Here is a 20,124-nt window from a genome sequence, read left to right as displayed (position 1 = left end):
CTTTCCCTAACATGATGGCAAATTCTGGCTCTACTCAAGCTTATACTTTCTAAATCATAGGATTAGAAATTCAAAGTTTAGTTGAAGTTAGCAGAAATTTACCAAATCTTCCATGACTAAAAGTTCTTATTCAAAATACTGTGCAAGTACAAAGTAAAAAAAAACAACCAAACAAAAAACCAACAAAAAACCCCCTAACTGCTGTAGTAAGCAAATGCTAGGAATGATAGGAAGGAAATGGAAGAAGTTTCATGAATTGTTTTGGAAGCTGTTCCAAACATACAGTATGAAATGGGTCAGGGGAACAGAACTTGTAGACATTTGTAATTTGTTTAGTTCTAAGGCAATTACTTCTTATTTTTCAGATCTCTAGTTTAAGTTTTTGCCCAACATGTGGCCAGGATTGAGGTAGGCTGGTTCCATTTCAGGGTTATTGGTGTTTATCCACATAGTTCTTGGGGATGTATTTAACTTTCATGACAAATTACGCGCCACCACCACATCAGATGCTTGAAACCTCTTGCAGTTTGGTCCGAATGGAGGCCTCTGACTCTGTACAAGAGGATTTTAACTTCTACTTGTCAGAGACAGCACAAAGCCCACAATCACGTTCCTATTCTCTTTTTTATAAGGGATAACATTATGAAGCTATTGAAAGAATTTACCATAGTCATTAAATAAGATTTATGTGAATTCATGTAGTTTGAAAAAACCTATTAACTGGTGTTAATTTGGTTTCCTTCACAAAATTGGAATGTAAGAAGCTAGGAAAAAAGAAGTTTCCTAAGAGTTGTTCAAGCTGGTAAGCTAATTAGTATAGATAAATACTGATATGAAAATGCTTGTCAGGGGAGAACTGCTGCCAAAAAGCAGAACTGGGACTCGATTAATGTGAAGAGCTATTATATTTCTAAATGTGTAAGTCAGCAAATAACCTTATTAAATTCTGCATCATAAGATCACTTAAATGATTATTTAGCATATCATTAGGACTGGTAAACAGCAATTACAAGCACTTCAGCTGACTTGCCCCCTGCAACTACTCTTCCCTTTCAGCCCATATCCTGAAGTATTATGAAACAAATTCAGAACTTTATGAACTTTTTTATTACACTGTTGACCATGTTTAGCAGTTGTGGTTTAGAATCATAGAATTGTTTTGGTTGGAAAAAACCTTTAAGATCATCAAGTCCAACTGTAGTCCAACCATTTTCAGTGTGGCAATCAGATAATGCCTAGAAGATAAGAAAGGGAATGTCAGAACTTTGGAGGAGGGACAAAGGACATGCTTCTCACATGATATTTTAAATTTTTCTGCTGAAATCTTGGAAGGAATGGAGCAAGGCTCTCAAATACAAAAGACTTAGTGTGCGTTAGAAAAGGAAAAGCTATTCTTCCATTAGCTAAGCTTCTACAGAGTTCTAAAAGTTGATTGAGAGAATATTTGCTATGAATGAACTATTTTCACTTGAATCTGTTAGTAATCTTCCTGGAAGGGGTAAAGTGTTTGTCTGGGAGACATAGGTTTGACCCTGGCAGGAGAGGGGAGGCTTCATGCAACCCATGTCTCGTGCTCTGAGCAAGTGCTTTTGTTATGAGGGATTTCTCATCCTTTGCTATAAGAGAGAGAGTCCTCTGAAAAAAGGTATTTAGCCTCAGAAAAAGGCTAAACATTGAGAACAGAAGCTTCTCCTGCAGTTCCCAGTGAGCTGTCTGTGCAATAGGGTTTGGCTCCTCCACGTACTTCCAGTGGTGGTGTTGGAGTGAGATCCATGTAGCAGCATGCAGCATACACTGTCCTGCACACACCTCACCCTGGCTTCTGAGGTTTTCCAAACTTTCTCAGCTGCTGTCTGGGGGGGTTTAGTGGTTCAGTGGTATAGACATAAAAAATAGCTTTTTGCTGTGCAAGTCCTTCAAATCTGAGGTAGAAGTAGTATTGAAAGTCATTAGCTCTAAGTTTCAGTAGTTATCAGTTACAACATCTTTGAAAGAAAAAAAAAAAGAAAATGTTGGTTGATATGGGGGCAGAGGATAAGAGTGAGTGAATTCAGTACCCATTATTTAGGAAAGACCACAAAGATCCCACTTCTGCTTACAAATATTACCATAACTCTGTGCTTCTTTAATTCATTGGGTTTTGATATGTTTTTTTTATGATTGACTTAAATAAGCTGTTGCTTGGAGTAATCCTACTGCTATCCCTTCAGACCTCTCTTTGCTTCTTCCCTTGCACTGTGTGTATGTCTGCACTCAGCTGAATGAGGAGAACTATTTGGTTTAAAACTAATCCTAACAAATATATAATTTCCACAGACATAGCTGTGCTAACACTAAAGCAAGAGATAGAGCAGAAGGTGCACGTGCGTAACATAGGGAAGCCCCAGCACACTTAAACTGATTTAAGCCAATTGTGAAACTGTGCAGAAAGAGCTATGGCAGAATGTTCAACTTTGAGGCTTTAAAATATTTATTGTTTTGACTCTTGGCCAGATATTAACTTAGTGTTGGTTAAACCATGTGGAGTTTAAAAGCCTCTGCAAAGCTGAAGAGTGAGATCTATGCTTCTGATCTACCACCCTATAATTTATTTTCTTGTAAATGGTTTGAAATAGTGATATTTATAACATAATAAAAAAGAGCTATGTAAGCCTGATTATTTTTTCTACCAAGGAGGATAAAAATGAGCAGTAATACAGACATACTGTGCATAATCGTGCTTCCCTTTGAGATGAATAGGGATGATGGAGGATGACAGCTTCATAGGGCAGATCTCCATTGAAGATGCTGTAAGTTTTCCTACTGACTTCAGGGTGGTGGATGCTTTGGGCCAGCTGTCTTCAGTACTGGTATTGGTTTCCATTTTCCTTGTCATGTTACAGTCTAGAGACTCATGTCAAGCAATCTGGGGAGTCAGAAAATCACAGATAAATATGCTCCAAGTACCTCATGTTGCCTGCAGTTAATACAGAAAGAATAGAGTTGAGTAGCAGAGAGATAAATTCAGGTTCTTTAAGATTTTTGTTTGTGGTTCTAACTTCAGAAATGCTTTGAATTGCAGGCAACTGGGTTCAGTGGAAGTGAATGGTAAAACCTCTCTTGTTTTTGCTGTCACTTAGTCATTGGTGTATATGCTTCAGAATAGCTATAGACAATGCCCACTGAATGACAAATGAAATTGTTGGATACTTAAATAAAAACCAAAACAAAATAAAAACAAAAACCAGAGAGGTTTACTTAGCAGAACTACTGATGGATTGTTGCATCTGAGTTGAGGTGCCTTGTACAAGCTTTTCTTAAACAGGGCTGTTTGTATGTAAGGCTCCTGTCTGCTTTTTTGCTGTACTTGTGGGTGCACGTTGAACAGTAATACTTTACATATTTGCTTTGGTTTCTACACAAGTTTTGTACCGGTATATTTGTAGTGAAGTCAATGGAATTGCCCATAACAGACACCACACTAACCAAAAGCAGAAATGGGTATTTTCTCTACAGTGAAAGTGAAAACAGCAGAGTAATATTATATCCAAAACAAAGTAACTCCTTTAAATTTGACAGCTATTTCCATGCATTCTTTGTCTATCTTCCTCTGAGACAGCAAAAAACTGGGATGTATAGATGCACAGAACAACATAAATGTATATACCTTAGAGTGAATCAGTGTGAAAATATTATGTTTCCTTACCAGAAACCATGTTGGTATTCTAAGGGCAACTTGAGTTTTTGAGTCTTTTTATTCTCTGTGTTTTCTGAGGCAAGCAATTTTTCCTTATTAAAAGTACACAGAAATCTGTAGTAGCTATGAGTTTAATTTAATGGACATTTTATTTAAGATAATCCTTTTAGAGTTCACCTTTATAGTAGAGTTGGTAAAATAGATTTTTTTTTTTCTAAATGAACCTTTTGTTTCTGTCCCTCAGCCTTTCTTAAAAATGATTTTCACTTTCTGGTGGGAAAGAGAATAGTATTTGGAGATCTGTATAAGTGGGACTGGAAACTATTTAATCCATCTCACCATGCTGTGCGTGTGCACTGTTCTTCCTGCACAGACCTGTCAATCCAAATGCACTTCTAGTTGCTTTAGATATATCTGTGCTCAAGGCCATAGGTGTAGCTGAAGTCTTCACGCCTGTGAGAGGCAGGTTTTACTCTACGGCTATACAATTCGTGCGTGCTGAGCGTCAGTATTGCCCCATGTGCAGGTGGCAGGAAATGATCAAAGTAGAAAGTATGTGAAAGGTAATTTTAGGAGAAATGGCTGAGCTGCAGTTCAGGTTTGTTTTTCTAGTGCAAATAATAGGGGAAGCTGTAAAATTCAACAGACTTCAAATTGCATCATTCTCTATGTAATGCGCGACCTTTACACTTTGGAGTTTGAGAGCTAAAGGGAAACATTTTGGGGGGCTTCTATAAGCTTGGCAGTTTAAAGTTCCTTGGAAGGAGAGGAAAGCTTCCAAGTCATCCCGTCATTCCTTCCTACATTTGCTCAAGCCATAGAAAGTAAATAGTACCACAACTTCAGTAAAAATGTTCAAATATTTTAGTTAAATCATGCACAATGTTAGTTTGTGACATGATCAATTTTTAAAATTAGTAGATGCCTTTTAAAACACTGATCAGTGAGCTTCTATTTTGAAATTGCTAAAAGAGATATCACAACTTGACTGCAGGACTAGCAGAAAGTTTCAGATGCTTTTTGTTTGAAAACATTGGCAAAATGTAAGGTTTTTGTGGAAATGTGTTTCAGTTAAATTTCTTCCAAAAAGACCAACTGAATTAAAAAAAAAAAAAATCTTTAGAAGCTAATACCATGTTCCTTAAATTTCAGGAAGTAAAACTAGGAGCAAAAGACTTCAATTTTCTCAAAATAGGATGTAAAACCTAGTGGTTTCATCAGAAACATTGAAACTTATGTTTTTGCTGTTTACAAATGACTGTTAGTTTCTCACAATAAAAATTCAAGGAGTTTGAATAGAAAACCACTTTGTTACTGAAGGATTTCACATTTTTCTTGTGGGAATAGCAGGATATTTGTAATTTAATGAGATCAAGGGAAACATAGGTTTTGATAGTTTATTAACGTACTTTGTCAGCCAAGTCATTTTTACTGCTTTGGTGATAGGTGCTCTTCATGTATTGCCTAATGTTACTGATTTACTACTTCAGGGAGAGTCACGTACATTCATTTCTGTACATGTTGCAGTTTTTAATTACATGCCAATAGAAATACAACCAAAAGGTAAGTGGTCAAGGAGCAGGAGTTGCACAGAGTGCAACAGAGACAGCAGAGGTCATGCAAATTTCTTGATTTTTGTAAACACATCTGTTCCTTACATTCAGGAGTATCTGAGCACCAAAAAAGAAAAAAGTATCAAAAGTGTTCTCAAAATTTTTACATTCTTTTAGGATATGTTACTTTTTAAAATTTTATAATTTTAAAAGCAGGGTTGGCTTCATCATTATCTTTATGAAGACCAAGACCCACACGCCTGTGTCTCAGCTGGGCAACCTTGCTTTGAAGTCCCCAGTTGGGTGCGTGCTTCTTGGCCAGCGAGGCTTTTGTAAGGCCTTTCTTCTGAGGCAGCTGGTTGCCCTCGTGGGTCTTGCAAAGAGCCTCTAAACCCAGTTCTGGCTTCAGGTTCAAGAATGGGTGGGCAAAAGGGCTGCAGATGGGAAGACCCATGCAGAATATGGGTACTTCACTGAATGTGTGTGTAGCACAAGGCCTTCCCAGAGGGAGGGAAGTTTTTGTATCGGTGGCATCTGATGTGTGGTATTCCAGAAAAAAAAAGTTTGTTGTTTTTTTGTTTGTTTTTTTAAGTGTTGATTTTAAAACTTGAAGATTAATACTGCTTTTCTGGATCCCGTGAAGTCATCCAAATAGAAGTGCGCTGAGTTCTAAATGCAAATTTGCATCGCTTCCTTGGGCATCAGCAGGATCTAACTTGCTTTTGTACTTCAGCACTCAGGCATTTTTGTCCACAAACATGTTTTCTCTTAAGTCACTTTATGCTCTACTCTTACAATTTATATAATTCGGACAGCTAAAAAAAAAAAGAAAATTAGCTCGGTCTAATTTTTAACAAGCTTGAAGGAAGCTAAAAATGAGAAGGTTAAGTTGGCAACAGAAATTTTATGGTACTGCCACCTGACTGTACTTCAGCTTTCTACGTATCTGTTATTTGTTAGTCAAATAATTCAGACTGACAGCATGCTATTATTTCCACCAGTTTTTTCTACTATCCACCAAACAGGTGAGGTGAATTGAAGTAGCTCTTTTTATATGAAGTAGTGACCAGCAATTGTTCTCTGTGACATCCAGGAATCAGACTTTGTGTATTATGATGTTGTATTTACATAAAAAAGCACTTAGCCTTGACCTTGTGGTGTAAACTGGAAACAAAGTGTTTTAAAGCACTATAAATCAGTAATTTCCTGCATCATTTTGCTCTAAATACTTAAGGCAGAAATGTTCTGCCTTGCAGCATGTTTTCCCAGAGCCCAAGGCTGGCCTTGACTGATCAGTCCTCAAAAAATATTTCCATGAGGAAAGGCACTAAATATCATGTCTTAAATTATTTTCTGAAAAATAATACTGGCCCAATTTGAGGAAATATTAGCTTGAGCTTCTAGCAGATGTTGCTGAGGTCCAAGTGACCATAGTTATAGCTATAGTTTACCACACAGACACACTCACTTAGATCTTATATAAATTGTTTAGATTTTTTTGCCCCTTTTTCATGATTTTCCCCTTCTTTGCTAGCTCAGCTACATCTTTTGGCGTTAGAAAAAATTAAAGTAGATATATTGCATTGTATTAAGGTTTCCTTCATCTTTTTGAGGATCCTAGAATTACTCCATGGATACTTCACATGTTTTAGTGCAAGAGACTTCTGTCTTCATCATTTACTGAGGGATACTCGTGTGTTTGACAGTGTTAGTTGCATTTTTTTCTGTCTCAGATCTATGAAAAGCTAATGCTGACATACTAATTTTTGAATTGTTCCTGGTATGGTTATACACATTTACAGTTTGTAGTTAAGGAAGCCAGCTAATGCTGTAGATCAGTGAAATTGCCCTCAAGAGGAAGGGGTGGGGAGTGAAGTGATAATCAGAAAAAAGCCAGAGCAGTAAGGAGATCAGCACTTTTCTTAGTAGAAAGCATGGTAATACCTGCCTCAGAACTAGCTGTGAAACTTGGAAAGAAAACAGTAGGAAAAACACTTAGTACATATTAAAATACTAGGTTTGTAAAATTATTAAAAAGTAGGTATGAAATGGGTGTAACATAAAAAATATAGATACCAGTGTCTTCCAAATTTTTGTTTCAGATCTGGTCAGACAAGTTATTGAAAAGTTTGGGGTGTTTTGAGTGATTTTTACACTGTTCTGTATCATACTGTCAGAATTCAGTTATTTGTTTTCAGGTTGGAAAGAACGTATTTTTAATGAAGACTTGTATAGTAGCCAAGACTTCTTTTAATCTTCTCTTTTTAATTTGATTTCCAGTGCACTACTCCCTGCCTCTATTATCCTGTATTTTGTCAGATTGTTAAATAACTGCTTGTATGGCAGAAATGTTTAATAGGAGACGTCTTGTTAAATTCTGTCAACTGAGTGCTCAGAAGCTCTACATATGCTTCTGATTTGAAAGTGAAGCACAACATGCTGACTGCCAGGTTTTGTCTGCCTTGAGCAAATACGGGTTTAGACCGGGGTAACCGAGCTTGAGATATTCTGTAATGGTAGTTACGGAAGTATTGGCTCAAATTGAGATCAAAACTCTTCTTAAGGGATGGGTTTATGCCCAAAATAATGTTACACTGATAGTTTTGTTACAGCTTCAGTTTCTTCTTTCTTCTCTTTGTAATGTGTAGTTTTCTTCAGATTGACGTATTTTCTAAAAGTGGTTGATAAATCCACCACATAAAACAGTTCTCATGCTCAAGTTGCCATATTTTGTTATGAAGCATGCCATATTATTTTTGGAACTCCAGTTTCTTTGTCCTGTTTTTCTCTTTCAGAAACACATAATGAGATATTTGTAGTCTTTTTTGCTTCTAAATGTCATAGAGCGGTTTGCTCTTAGTGGTTTCAGGACATACACCATCCCCTAGCTAATACTACTTTTTCTAGAGAATTTATCTTTCTATATATCCTCTGCACATTATCTGTTGTATATTATTTTCTTCAATTCATCATTCATTGACTCCTTGGTTATGTTGGTAAAAGATACCTTCCTGCTCCTGTCCTGCTCTTTCAAAAACTGCTGTCTACAGAGCTTCTGGCACACTTACCACTTTTAGCTGGATTAAGAGAATTGTTGATGGGACATCGTACCTAAACTTGTGCAGCTAATGAGAAACAGGAAAGAACACAAGACTTCAAACTGAATTACTGGCTTTAACTGGAAATCTCAGAGAGGTGGTTCGTTGTCATGTCTCCGCTTGTACTTGGAAAAATAATTCCTGGAACTGCTTTTAAGTGTTGTTCTGGTAACTGGGACCAGGTAAGTCAATTAGAAATGAAACTGCTAGAAGGTGTGATGTGGTACTGTGACAATCTGATTGTTACCATAGTAATCACATAAATAAATTCTCTTTACTAAGATAGGCATTTTGTGACCCAAAAGTCCTTCTAAAGAAAGTAAGTGCTGGGAGTACTGTTTTGCTCCTGAGTGTAATGATTTTTCATTTGTGGAAATAACTACAGAAGTGTTGTTCTTAATACTGTGTGATGGCAGTTAATGTAATGGTCCTTTAAAGCCTCTCTTCTCTACTTCCTTTACGGAAAAAGTCTTCACACTGTAGTGTTTTCACAGTTTGAAGTTGTTGATATAATTCTCAACCTCAAGATTTTTGGCAGGACATTTTGTTGCTGACTGATATATTATCATTTCCTATAGTCAAATGGTTCACATCAGGTGTGTTTTAGTTTATATGTTGTACCCAATTTCTTCTGCTCAGAGGGGAAAACTGTATCAGTTCAGTTTCTTCAAGACCTTTGACTTTGACCTAAAAATCTTGGGAAGTAAGATTTGTCCAAGAATGTTGTATTGAAGCCTGGTTACTGGGGAGCTAGGCAATAAACATGCTAATTACTTTAAATACAAATTGTTTCTGTAGTACTACTGCCAGTGCAGACCGCAGATCCATCTGGAAGAGGCTCGTAGCAGCTGCTTTGGGGAAAACATACGTGCAGTATGAGCCTACAATATTATTTTCTTAGGTTATGTTCAGCAAGATTATTGTATTCTGTAGTGCTTTGTGGACTTATGCCTGCAGTTGCTTTTTGAAATAATGTGCATTTTCTGCATTCCCAATGTTTTGTAGCAGTTACTTCCACAGTTGAACCCTTGGGCAGTACAAAAAACTAGTTGCTCATGGCTTTCAGTCCTATTGCCTGTAATTTAGTTTGGTGACTTTGATAATCCATAGGCTACTGTGCTGGCATAATGATAACTCTGTTTTATTATTTTGATAGTAATTCTTTAAACTTTCACTTTTGAGCGTTAAGTTGGTGTTTTCAGAATTACTCACACTAACTCTTAATTTATTTGTTTTTTTAAAATAATGATAATGTTAGAGCCCTTTTTTAAATGTAAACTTAAGGTAATTTTCCCCTGTTCATTATTTTTGCTTTTATAATTATTGATTATTACAACTCACAGGCTTGGCAAATAGGAGCAGTCCTGATGACCATGGTTCATTTTTCCCTTCAGTATTGAACTGGTGATTGGTTTGCAGTGCTACAAAGCAATAGATGTGTCAGTAGTTTCGCTGTTTGCTAAACATTATCATCAGTCTTGTGTAATATTTTTAAACATACCAATAGTATTAGTCATTATCTTAACACAGATCTATTATCTTTATGGTTAAAATTTAAAAAACTGGAGAAAAAAAAAATTGAAGTTGCTTCAATCCCTGGGTTGTCTTTAAATGTGTTTCACTTTTTAATTCTGCTGCTATTTTTAAAAGCAACTGTCACCCCAGATATCTGTCAACTGTTTGTCTTGCTGTGATATGCTTCTTGAGTCTTTTTTCATCTCTCCCCACATCTTCCTGTAATTTCTGGGGAAGACATGTGGTGGGCCTATCAGAAGTTTGATGGCTGTTTTCACATGCATCCTTCTCCATTGCTAGGAAGCGTATCTTGATGATGCTCTTGCATCCTGTAGTGGGGTGGTTCCATGGACCTTTACTGAGACACCCTCTAAAACATAGAGAATTGGTTAATATAAAACTATCTGGTGAAGAGCAATTTTAGGAGTGGAGGGGTTGAAAATTGTGATATTGATTATTCTGAAATAACACCTGAATTCTACCAAGATTTGCCAGGCCTCTCCAGAGGCTTTTGAGGAAGACTAGATTATCACAAAGCTGTAAAAAGAACAGATTTGCAGCATCATTTAAAGCAACACAAGTTTAAGATGCATACCCAGGCTGTGGTGACCTGGCTTTCCTTCTCTGACTGGAGAGCTTTGAAATCCTTTTTCACTAGACCTTCAAAGAGCTTTTGGTAGGAAATCTCAGTTTCCCCCATTAGAGATGCTGGATTTCGTATTAGTAAGTATCTGTTTTCACTAGAGACTGCCTGAATCAGTTCCACATTTCCACAATGGGTCCTATATGCTAGACCAGAAGCAGTTGTTCTTTTTCTGGTGCAGTAACTTTTTTTTTTTAATTTCATAAGAAACTGGAATGTGAGAGAACTGAACTTGAAAATTCTGAACAGGCTTGAGGCTAGGGCACCCGCTTTCAGGTCAGCTGCTCCTGTGCTTTGCATCGAGGACTTCAAGTAAACAGAGTGTTCATAATTTGTATATCCAACAGTACGTGCTTGTCAGTTCCTCCGTAGTTTATGGCTTTCTAAACCTCTTGTGTGAGGAAGAAAAACCCATTAAAATATTGCTCTCAAATGACCAGAACTAATTAACACTCACTGTTTCTGCTTTTTTTTTTCCCCTCTGTATACTGTGCATTTAGGTAACAGGTAATTCTAACAAAGCTTGATGACAGTATTATTTGATCTTAAATGCTGGACGTGAGTCAGGTAGGAATAGGACTTGTATTAAACATCCATTTGCTCTAAGGAGTTGAAAGCAGATCTGTCATTATTCTTATATGATTTAAGCCATTAATGCTGCAGTTGTTAATATTTTTATTTATAAATTTTATAAGAACAAGCCCTAATAGGAACATAATTTATGTAACACATCTCATATGTATAAAATTAAGCCATGGTCCTTAATCTTACAGGTTTTTCATGGTAAATACTATTTAAATTTAGACTGAAGTATATTTTGTTTTGGCAGGCCTCAATTATTTCAGAATTCTGAATGCTAATTGTCACATGAAGCCTTTGAAAATACAATTGCAAACAAAAGTCAATTTTCTGAGCGTGTGATTCTGTCTGGGGAAATAGGGGTGGAAACAGCTCACGCTGATCCAGTCCTTGCACTTCCATTCCAAAGCTGTCAATTCTAAATCGGCTTTGTTTTGCCTTGCAAAATCACATCCATCTTTTAGCAAATTATGAAGAGGAACATTTCTTAACATTATGTATTGTATTGACTGATTCAATAATTTGAGGTGGTGTTGATTATTTAAAACCAGCCAAACAAGGGAGCTTGGTGTTAAGATATACACATAGTTTGGTGATAAACAATGTATTAAAATTTATTGTGGACAAATAACTAAAACCTGAAAATAGATTAGGAAATTAGTATAAAGAATAAAAAGCATAAAGCAATAGAAAACAAAGACAAATGCAGTTTTTAAAATACTGCAAACTGATAATTAGCACTACTGAAAGTAAAGCTGCTGAGGGAGTTGCTCTGTAGTCAGTGGAGTATGCCCAAACCTCAGGGTAGTAGTTCCCCATATTTAAGTATTTAGGTCTTTTGTTTAATCTCTTCATGGAAACCAAAGTCCAGTTAAAAGATGTTGTTGGGACAGAGCTGATGTAAAGATCAGGAAGCTGGGAAGCACTTGTGTCCCCTGTAGTTTTCACCATAGCCAAATAAAGATTAGCCAACAAGAAATTCTGCCTGTTTTGTCCATAAAAGGAGCTTTGAGATCAGGAAGAATCACTGCAGATGCTTGTGATGCAGGTGTTGCTGCAGGGAAGCATCCTATGGAGGCTCACTTAACAAAGCCCTGCTGAATTCAGAGTGTAGCGTTTCAGAGTTCTCGTTGGCCCTGGGTAGTGTGAGAGGGGAATGAGTCAAATTCCAGTCTTATTCTTCATTCTTATGCCACTGGCTGTTTGACCCTGAGAAATTTTGGGCCTTAATTGGTTTCTCCCTTTTCACACTAATAAAATGAGGCTGCTATAGCCATCATGGGGAAGTCTCAGATGAAAAGCAGCATTTTACTTAATTAGTAAAATTTATTTTGTGGCTGCATCTAGTAACATTAATCACCCACTGAACATTAAATTAAAGTAAAATCTGCAAAATTCCTTTCATGTGAAAGGAATGCATTGGAGGTGACCCGTTGACCTGAAGTGCTGCTTAAAAGCTTTAAAAAGCAATATAAAATTTGTAAAAGGTGGTGTGAATAATGTCGCTTGAGAAACAAGTTACTGATAAACATTCCTGTTCAATAAAGCTGAACCCGGGGGTTAAAGTTCTGTTGTGACTATTACTTAAAGGAGTGGTAATTGTCTGCTTAGTGACATTATATTTTGCTCATTCAAGTGAGAGGTAGATTGTTGAATACTAAGTAGTGGGACTAAAGCTGAACAGTTTGCCCTGATAAGTTTGAAAACTCCCTGCAAGCTGCAGATTGCACTTCCGATTCACTAAATAGAAGTATTTGTCATATTTAAAGATAAAGAAAGGAGGGATGGTTGTAATTAAACCCATCAGTTTTGCAGTGTGGGGGGGGTAAATGCATTTGTGAAAATTCATCTCTGTGATTTCTACCTTCTGGCATACTCGATTTTTTTTTTTTTTTGTGAGGCACCAGTCTCATCAGTGTAGCACCTACTTTTCTTTTCCAACTGCGTGGCTGTGCGCTTGGCAAGCTATCAGTGAGGGTGGTAGGGGTCCCTGGGGCAAGAGCACAGAGGGCTTCAGCTAAAGTGGAAATTGTGATCAGCAGAACGCCCACCTTAAATTTCACCAGGTCTGAAAACTAAATAACCTTTTCCTGCCTCTTGCAAGCGCGATGCTAGCAAAGTTCCTGCAGTCAGGGTAGCGACTTGACTGTGGTTTGCCCAAGGGCATGTGTTGAGTCAGTGGCTTCTCACACCTAACCATTGCTGATGCTGGCTGATCTGTGCTGCTGGGGACCAGCTGGCTGACAACATCCCATTTATCTTGACACATTTTTAACCACTGTGTCAATTAGTATTTGTGGAAGCCATAAAAGATGTATCGGACTCGCTGCATCTTGCTGCTCAGTTGCTGTAAGTTGATGTTTCTACACAAAGAATATCCTCTAGCTAACTGTAGTTCATCTAACTGAGGGAAAGCAGCAGTGCATTTCTTAAAGTCCTGTGGGATAAAGTTTCACATGCTGATCAGCTGGTTGAACAGATTGTTGTCAGTAAGTGCGGGACACCTCATATTCCCCGTTTTCTGTTCTTTCCTGCTTTGCTCCCAGCCTTTGTGGTGTTGCTGCCCTGTCTTAATGCTCCTTCTGGCTCTGCTTGTCATTCTCTGCAGAGCTGGCATAAATCTGGTTTTGCTTTTACTGTTAACTTTCTGCTGGTTTAGAGCATCAAATTGACTTATGTGGAGGTTGACTGATTGTCAGGGCTGGCAAGTAAAAGAGGAGGAGTGGAAATGATGGAAAAGCAGGCAGATCCTTTCCACAGATAGCAAGCTGCTGTGTCCCCTCACCTTATCTAATGAAATCACACTCTGTAGTGATAACTGGAGCAGAGTTGAGAGAGGACTGGAACTGCTGGTCTCTAGTGCTAACTTCAAAAATAGTAACTTTTACTTCTGTGTCTTGATCTCTCATTCTCCTTTATCAACCCCTTTTCCTCCTGCTGGCACTTCATTAAAACAATACTTTCCCAGTCATTAATAGCTAAAATGTGAAATGAATGAAGCGGGATTCACTCTTAGTCAAGGAATCAAGACATGTTTCAGCAGTGGATTAATGATTGCTCTGGGAAAGAAACTTGGATTCTTCAGAGCATAGTGAAACACTGATGGGAATAATAAAAAGGAAGAGGCCTAGTGGCCAGAAGAATGAGAAGTGGAGAAGGTCGTGTCTCTGCATTTCCAGCAAGGGCAGCGCTGAACAAAGCAAGTGAGAAGTGCATGGACTCTTAAGTACTGGGAAAGATGATGCAAACCAGCCCAAGAGCTGATCTGGTTGAGAAATGATGGAGAAATAACTATGTGGTTATGAGTCAGTAACTGATGTTTTTCTTTTATGGATTGAACAGCTCCAGTATTGCCAAAATCATAATTTAAAAATTACACAATGTGAGAAATTGTAAATCTCAAGTCACTCTCATACTCTCATCTTGTTACTCTGAATTTTTAGTTGATGCACTTCAGTGTTCTTTTTTTTTTTTTTAGAAATGAGGCTAAATGAGAAAAGTCTTAATACTAGTTTTAATTCTAGTAAATCTAGTCTAGTTTTACTAGGCCTTTTCTTACTGCCTTAGCCAGGTGATGCAGCATGCTTTACAGGTGTGTTGTGCTCCTGTTTGTTGTTGTAGCTACAGGTTTGTCATCTGTGCCATCTTATTTTAATATTAGTTACATGTGTTCGTAGGATCAAATAGACCATGGGCAATTGGATGACGCATTATGTACAGAGTATTGAGCTGATTGATTTTACTTCTGTCTTTTGGGGGTATCATTTGGAGGAAAATACTGAATGTTTCGTTTTGTCCATTTTATTCCCACTCTTCTGGACACTGCTTCCTCCCCAAGAAGGCAGATATTTGCTAATGAAATGTTCTCTTGCTTCTGGAGTTCTGATACTGCACTGTTGGAAGGCAACATTGTGCTCAAGGATGAGTCTCGTGTTTAAAGAAAATAAAAAAACTAGAAGCCAGCAATCCTGTGTTTTCAAAATTAGTTGTGGATATGGTGCCAAAATATTTTCCCATGCAGTCTTGCTGTCTCAGCATAATTCTACCCTGTACATGACAGAGCAAGCAGCAAAAGCCTGAGATTTTGTTTTTGCAAGACTGCTGTTTATTACTAACATCAGCAATAGTACTGACGTTGCTTCAGCCAGAACCTTCTCCATTCCTTACATCCTCTCTGCATCACCTCCTGCCTCAGGCTCTTAGTAGGTTCAGACTTACCCCAGCTGCCTCACCTAAAGTACTGATAATTGACCTAAAATCAAACTGGTTTTTGGGCATGAGGGCGCAGACTTAATGTATCCCGAGTGACTATAACTCTTGCCAGAGGTAGCTCTGGAACATGATACTGTGGAGACAGAAATAGTCTCCAGTGCCATTAGATGTTTCGTATATTATAATATGTGAGGTACTGGGTAGAAGTTGTAGCAGCAATGGATTGACACTAGATACAGCAGTAACTTTTAGTCACTGACGTGGTGGTTGGTTTGTTGTTTTGCTTTGTTTTGTTTTCCTGGAAATGTGACCTTTTATGTATTTTGTTGTATCGTTTGCTCTTCTTTTCAAGAATGACTTATTTAATAGTAATAAGTAATAAGAAGTAATAAGAGACCCTAGAATATGACCATGTCTTACCTCTGCAGTTTGCCTATATCTGTTGGACTGCTATTGAAACAGAAAAAGTGTTTGGTGTATTTAATAGTTAAAATTTTTCTGGCAAAATATGAGTGTGTTGGAAGAATTTCAAAGCATTAATCTTCTCTTTAGGATCATATTTTGGGGGTTGTTTTTAGAGAAGAAGGAACAAAATCTATCCAGTGTGGTTGTCCATTCTCAGTATAATGTACTGTTGCTGTCACTTTTCTAGGGGTCACCTCTGTTCGATCTTATCAAGCAGTCAAAAGAACGAGAAGGCCAAACTGATCAGCCTGAGCCTACTTCCACTCTCAATCTGCCTCTCCAGCATAATCACACTGCAGCAGACCTGTAAGTGACATGTGTGCTTGAGGTCTAGTTAATGTGAATTTAACATCACCCATAATATTTAAATCCACTTGTATTCTGTTTTCCTACTTGGTACTTAGGTTGTGTTGAATTGTTGTATTTGCTGCTGCTTATTATACAGGTAAATTTAGCTAAATCAAATTCTGATTTTTTTTTTTCCAAACCCTATCAAACTTGTAATTGCAAACTCTTCTCTTACTTGCTTAGGAATAAATAAGTCCCTTTACTAGATATTTAATAAATAACTCGAATTTTTAATTCCTGATATGGGAATAACAGGTTACAGTAGCAATTAATTTCTTATAATGGGGGAAGTGGGAAGAGATTCTGCAAATGTTATTTATATAAAATTGTTCCTTTATCCTGTGACGTTAAGTGCTTAATATATGTTGAATCTACAGCTATCTTTCTCCTGTGAGATCTCCTAAGAAGAAAGCATCGGGACCTCCTCCAACTGCTACTTCTACTCCAGATGCTCAACCAACTGTGACCCCCCAAACACAGAAACCACAAAAATCTACCTCCCTCTCTCTGTTCTACAAAAAAGGTTTGTTGCTTCTCTCCGTGCTGAAATTGCAAAGTTACCTCTTGCTATTTATCCTTTTTGGGTTTCTGGAGCTCAGCATTTCTTAAAAGATCATAATAGAATCTATAGTAAACACCATGCAAACAAACCCTCAATTGCCTCTGGTAAAGCGGTGCCAGCAGGTTAGTGCACACACTCTACACGCTGCAAGTTTGAACTGAAAACTTACCTATTGATGTAAGAATAGCCATATGGCTCAGATGGAGGGTTCTTCTGTCATAGCATCCTTTATCCAGCAGTGACTATGAAGAGATGTCATGGGAAGCTTAAGAACTGGGCAAGCATATATGGTGCTTCCCCTGAATGCTTTCCCAAGCTTTGACTTTCTCCAGCACGAGGGTTTTCCTGAGCCTTTTGCCATGTGTCCACTTAGTAACTCTCAGTAGATTTGTGTTCCAGGTGCTTGTTCAGACTCTTTTTGAATCAACATAAGCATACATGTGCAGCATTGTTTGGTGTGGACTTCTGTGTATCCACTTCCTGTTGTATGAAGAATCTTTTCCATTTATTTTGAACCTGGCTTCTCCCACCTTCATTTGATGGCTCGTACTTCTTGTAGTGCGAGACAGTACATGGTCACTTGCTGTCCATCCTCCATCATGCTCCTTTTATTTTGCATGCCCCTGTTATTACCATTTCAGTTTATTTTTCTTCTCTCTTTCTCAAGTGTATCTCCTGGCCTATCTTCGACTACATACCCTGTTCTTTCGGCTTCTCTCTGACCATCCTGACCTGGAACCCCTGATCTGGACCCTCTTCCAGCACACGCTGCAAAATGAATATGAGCTTATGAGAGACAGGCACTTGGACCAGGTAATGTTAAAAATTTTTTTAAAAAGTTTAGAAAGACTCCTGAACAAAACTCCCTTTTATATTCTTTAACCATTAGTAATTATATTCTGAGTTTTTATTTATCTATTAATCAATCAAAGGATAAATTAATTTAAAGTGTAGTCTCAGGTTTTTTTAAGTACTAGCAGTTACTTACCGTAGGATCTTCGAAATGCTGTTCACAGCTATTTTCACGATAATGGAGAGAGCAAATTTTCTATTAATTTGCATAAGAAAATACTGATGGTTTTTGTTTGTTATTTTTTGTTTGTTTTTTTTTTTTTTAAATACAAAATGTGTGGCTGATCCATGTTATGTTTTTCTACCCTAAAATTGCAGCATGTGAAACAAGTTTGAGAAGATATTATCAGCTCCAATTAGTTGGTTGTCATACAGAAATGGAGGGAAAAGTAGTTGACTTATTTTCTGGAAGTTCATATAAAATTGAGTTGCATGCTGGTTTACATAGCACCATCAGTAATAGAAAGCTCATCAATTGTTTTTTTAATTTGAAATTAAGAAGCTGAATTAATTTGCTGCATTTCCAGTTGTCTTGTCTTGTTTCTTTAATAGATCATGATGTGTTCCATGTATGGCATATGCAAAGTAAAGAATGTAGATCTTAGATTTAAAATAATAGTTTCGGCATACAAGGAGCTTCCCAACACAAATCAAGAGGTATGGAAATTCTTTAATGTCATCCCTCCATAAAAATGTTATAAACTAATGGTTTCTCTGTGTCTAAAATAAAAAAAAACACCACCAAACTACACATGAACATACAAAAGAAAACTTCTTTTTCACTCCATCTCTGTTTCTGGTGGAGAAATCTGGCTCTAATACTAAATGTCTCTTGAAATATGTCGCACAAATAGTTTGGTAACTCTCCTCAGAAAGCAAACTTCATTGCACCTTTTTATTTAAAGATGTTAAATAACAGTTTATGATTCTGTATGGAGACTAGATTAATGATTCAGGTCTAGAGCTAGTAGGATTTTTAAAAGCAACCCAAGTTCCTTTAAGAGCCCCCTGACTTCCATGGAGCGTTGAGGGAAGAGAATCGGAAAACTTGCTGTAGAGGCTTTAAATAAAAATATGGTTAGGTATCAAATAGACATATTTGGAAAATGTTGTTTTAAGTGCTGATGAACTGCATTTGCACTAAGGGGGCTGTGCCATTTCATTCAGTAGATGATTTTACTGATGTTCATAGGTGTTTGGGAAAAACCTAGCAATTTAGAACAGTTCTAAGTATTAGTTACAAAGGCTTTTGTACAACAGACATACCATCTTAGCTCTTACCTAACACAGACGTTACAATGGCTTTTTGAGCTGGTCCAATATAAAATTTTCACCCCTATTTTTGTAATCTGTGTATGATTTTCTTACCCTGTGTAGACTTTCAAGCGTGTTCTTATCAGGGAAGAACAGTATGACTCCATCATAGTCTTCTACAACTTAGTGTTTATGCAGAAGCTGAAAACGAACATTTTGCAGTATGCCTCCAACAGGGTAAGCTGTTAGTTGTGTTCAGTAGTCATTATTTAATAGAGTGGGAATATATAGACAATAAAACCTCATGACTGTTTTATTATTTTTATAGCCTCCCACTCTGTCACCTATCCCACACATTCCTCGCAGCCCTTACCAGTTTTCCAACTCTCCTCGGCGTGTCCCTGCTGGCAATAACATCTACATCTCACCCTTGAAGAGCCCATACAAATTCTCTGATAGTTTTCAGTCACCCACAAAGATGACTCCAAGGTCTAGGTAGGTTGTTGACAAGCATTTCTTTGACTAAATTAAAGGTATTTGGGAGAGTTTGGTGACAGGACAAGGGGCAATGGGTAAAAACTGGAACACTGAAAGTTCCAGACAAACTTAAGGGAAAACTTCTTTACTGTGAGGGTGCCAGAGCACTGGACCAGGCTGCCCAGAGAGGTTGTGGAGTCTCCATCTCTGGAGATGTTCAAAACCTGCCTGGACGCTTTCCTGTGCAGCCTGTTGTAGGGAACCTGCTTTGGGTGGGGGGGTTGGACTAGATGATCTCCTGAGGTCCCTTCCAACCCCCACCCTTCTGTGATTCTGTGATTTTAGTGGAAGCAAATGAGAAAATCGTATGGTCTGATTTGCAGTTACTCTGTGGTTATGGTATCTTTTCTGGTTAAAAGTTAGTATCCTCTATTTGGAATCTTTATTCACCTTTGGGTGCTTTTGTGTTTCAGTTCAGTCAGTGAGCTCAAGGAGTTTGGGTTTTGGTTTTCTGGTTGGTTGGTTGGTTGGTTTGGGTTTTTTTTAGTCAATCCAAGAGGGGTTTTCTGACCTAGTTGCTTAAATATTGTTGGCTTTGACTCTGGATCACACTCCTGAAAGACAGATGAGCTTTGTATGCTTATTTAAAGAGAAAATACTTTATTTGACTGAGCAGAACATTTCAAACTGTTGGTCACCAGTTCTTAGCAGATGATGACAGGAAATGTGCAAGTCTCCAGTGGGCTTTTTAAACTAGTATCAAGTGAGTCCCATTGCACCTGGCCCACTGGGTACAAAAGTTAAAATATTACTGTGTATTTTAGGTGGAAGTCCTGCATGGTTTTGATTAGCAAACACCTAAAAGTACTGATAAAAAGGATGATTATCTG

General features: G+C 37.6%; 1 protein-coding gene across 1 annotated transcript in view; it reads left to right on the top strand.

Moving 5' to 3' along the window:
* RB1 (RB transcriptional corepressor 1) overlaps window positions 1-20,124 on the top strand; it is a gene marked incomplete at its 5' end in the record, with an annotated part of 50,928 nt that overhangs the window by 27,784 nt on the left and 3,020 nt on the right. The window contains 6 exons of the mRNA XM_010177198.2: window positions 15,929-16,047; window positions 16,467-16,612; window positions 17,319-17,464; window positions 18,056-18,160; window positions 18,881-18,994; window positions 19,086-19,252. Of these exons, the coding sequence (XP_010175500.1) occupies window positions 15,929-16,047; window positions 16,467-16,612; window positions 17,319-17,464; window positions 18,056-18,160; window positions 18,881-18,994; window positions 19,086-19,252 (797 nt within the window). The remainder of the gene's footprint in view (window positions 1-15,928; window positions 16,048-16,466; window positions 16,613-17,318; window positions 17,465-18,055; window positions 18,161-18,880; window positions 18,995-19,085; window positions 19,253-20,124) is intronic.

The sequence above is a fragment of the Antrostomus carolinensis genome, unplaced genomic scaffold, assembly GCF_000700745.2.
Source record: "Antrostomus carolinensis isolate BGI_N321 unplaced genomic scaffold, ASM70074v2 scaffold761, whole genome shotgun sequence".
Taxonomy (NCBI): Eukaryota; Metazoa; Chordata; class Aves; order Caprimulgiformes; family Caprimulgidae; genus Antrostomus; species Antrostomus carolinensis.
This window is presented reverse-complemented; position numbering and strand designations above follow the sequence as displayed.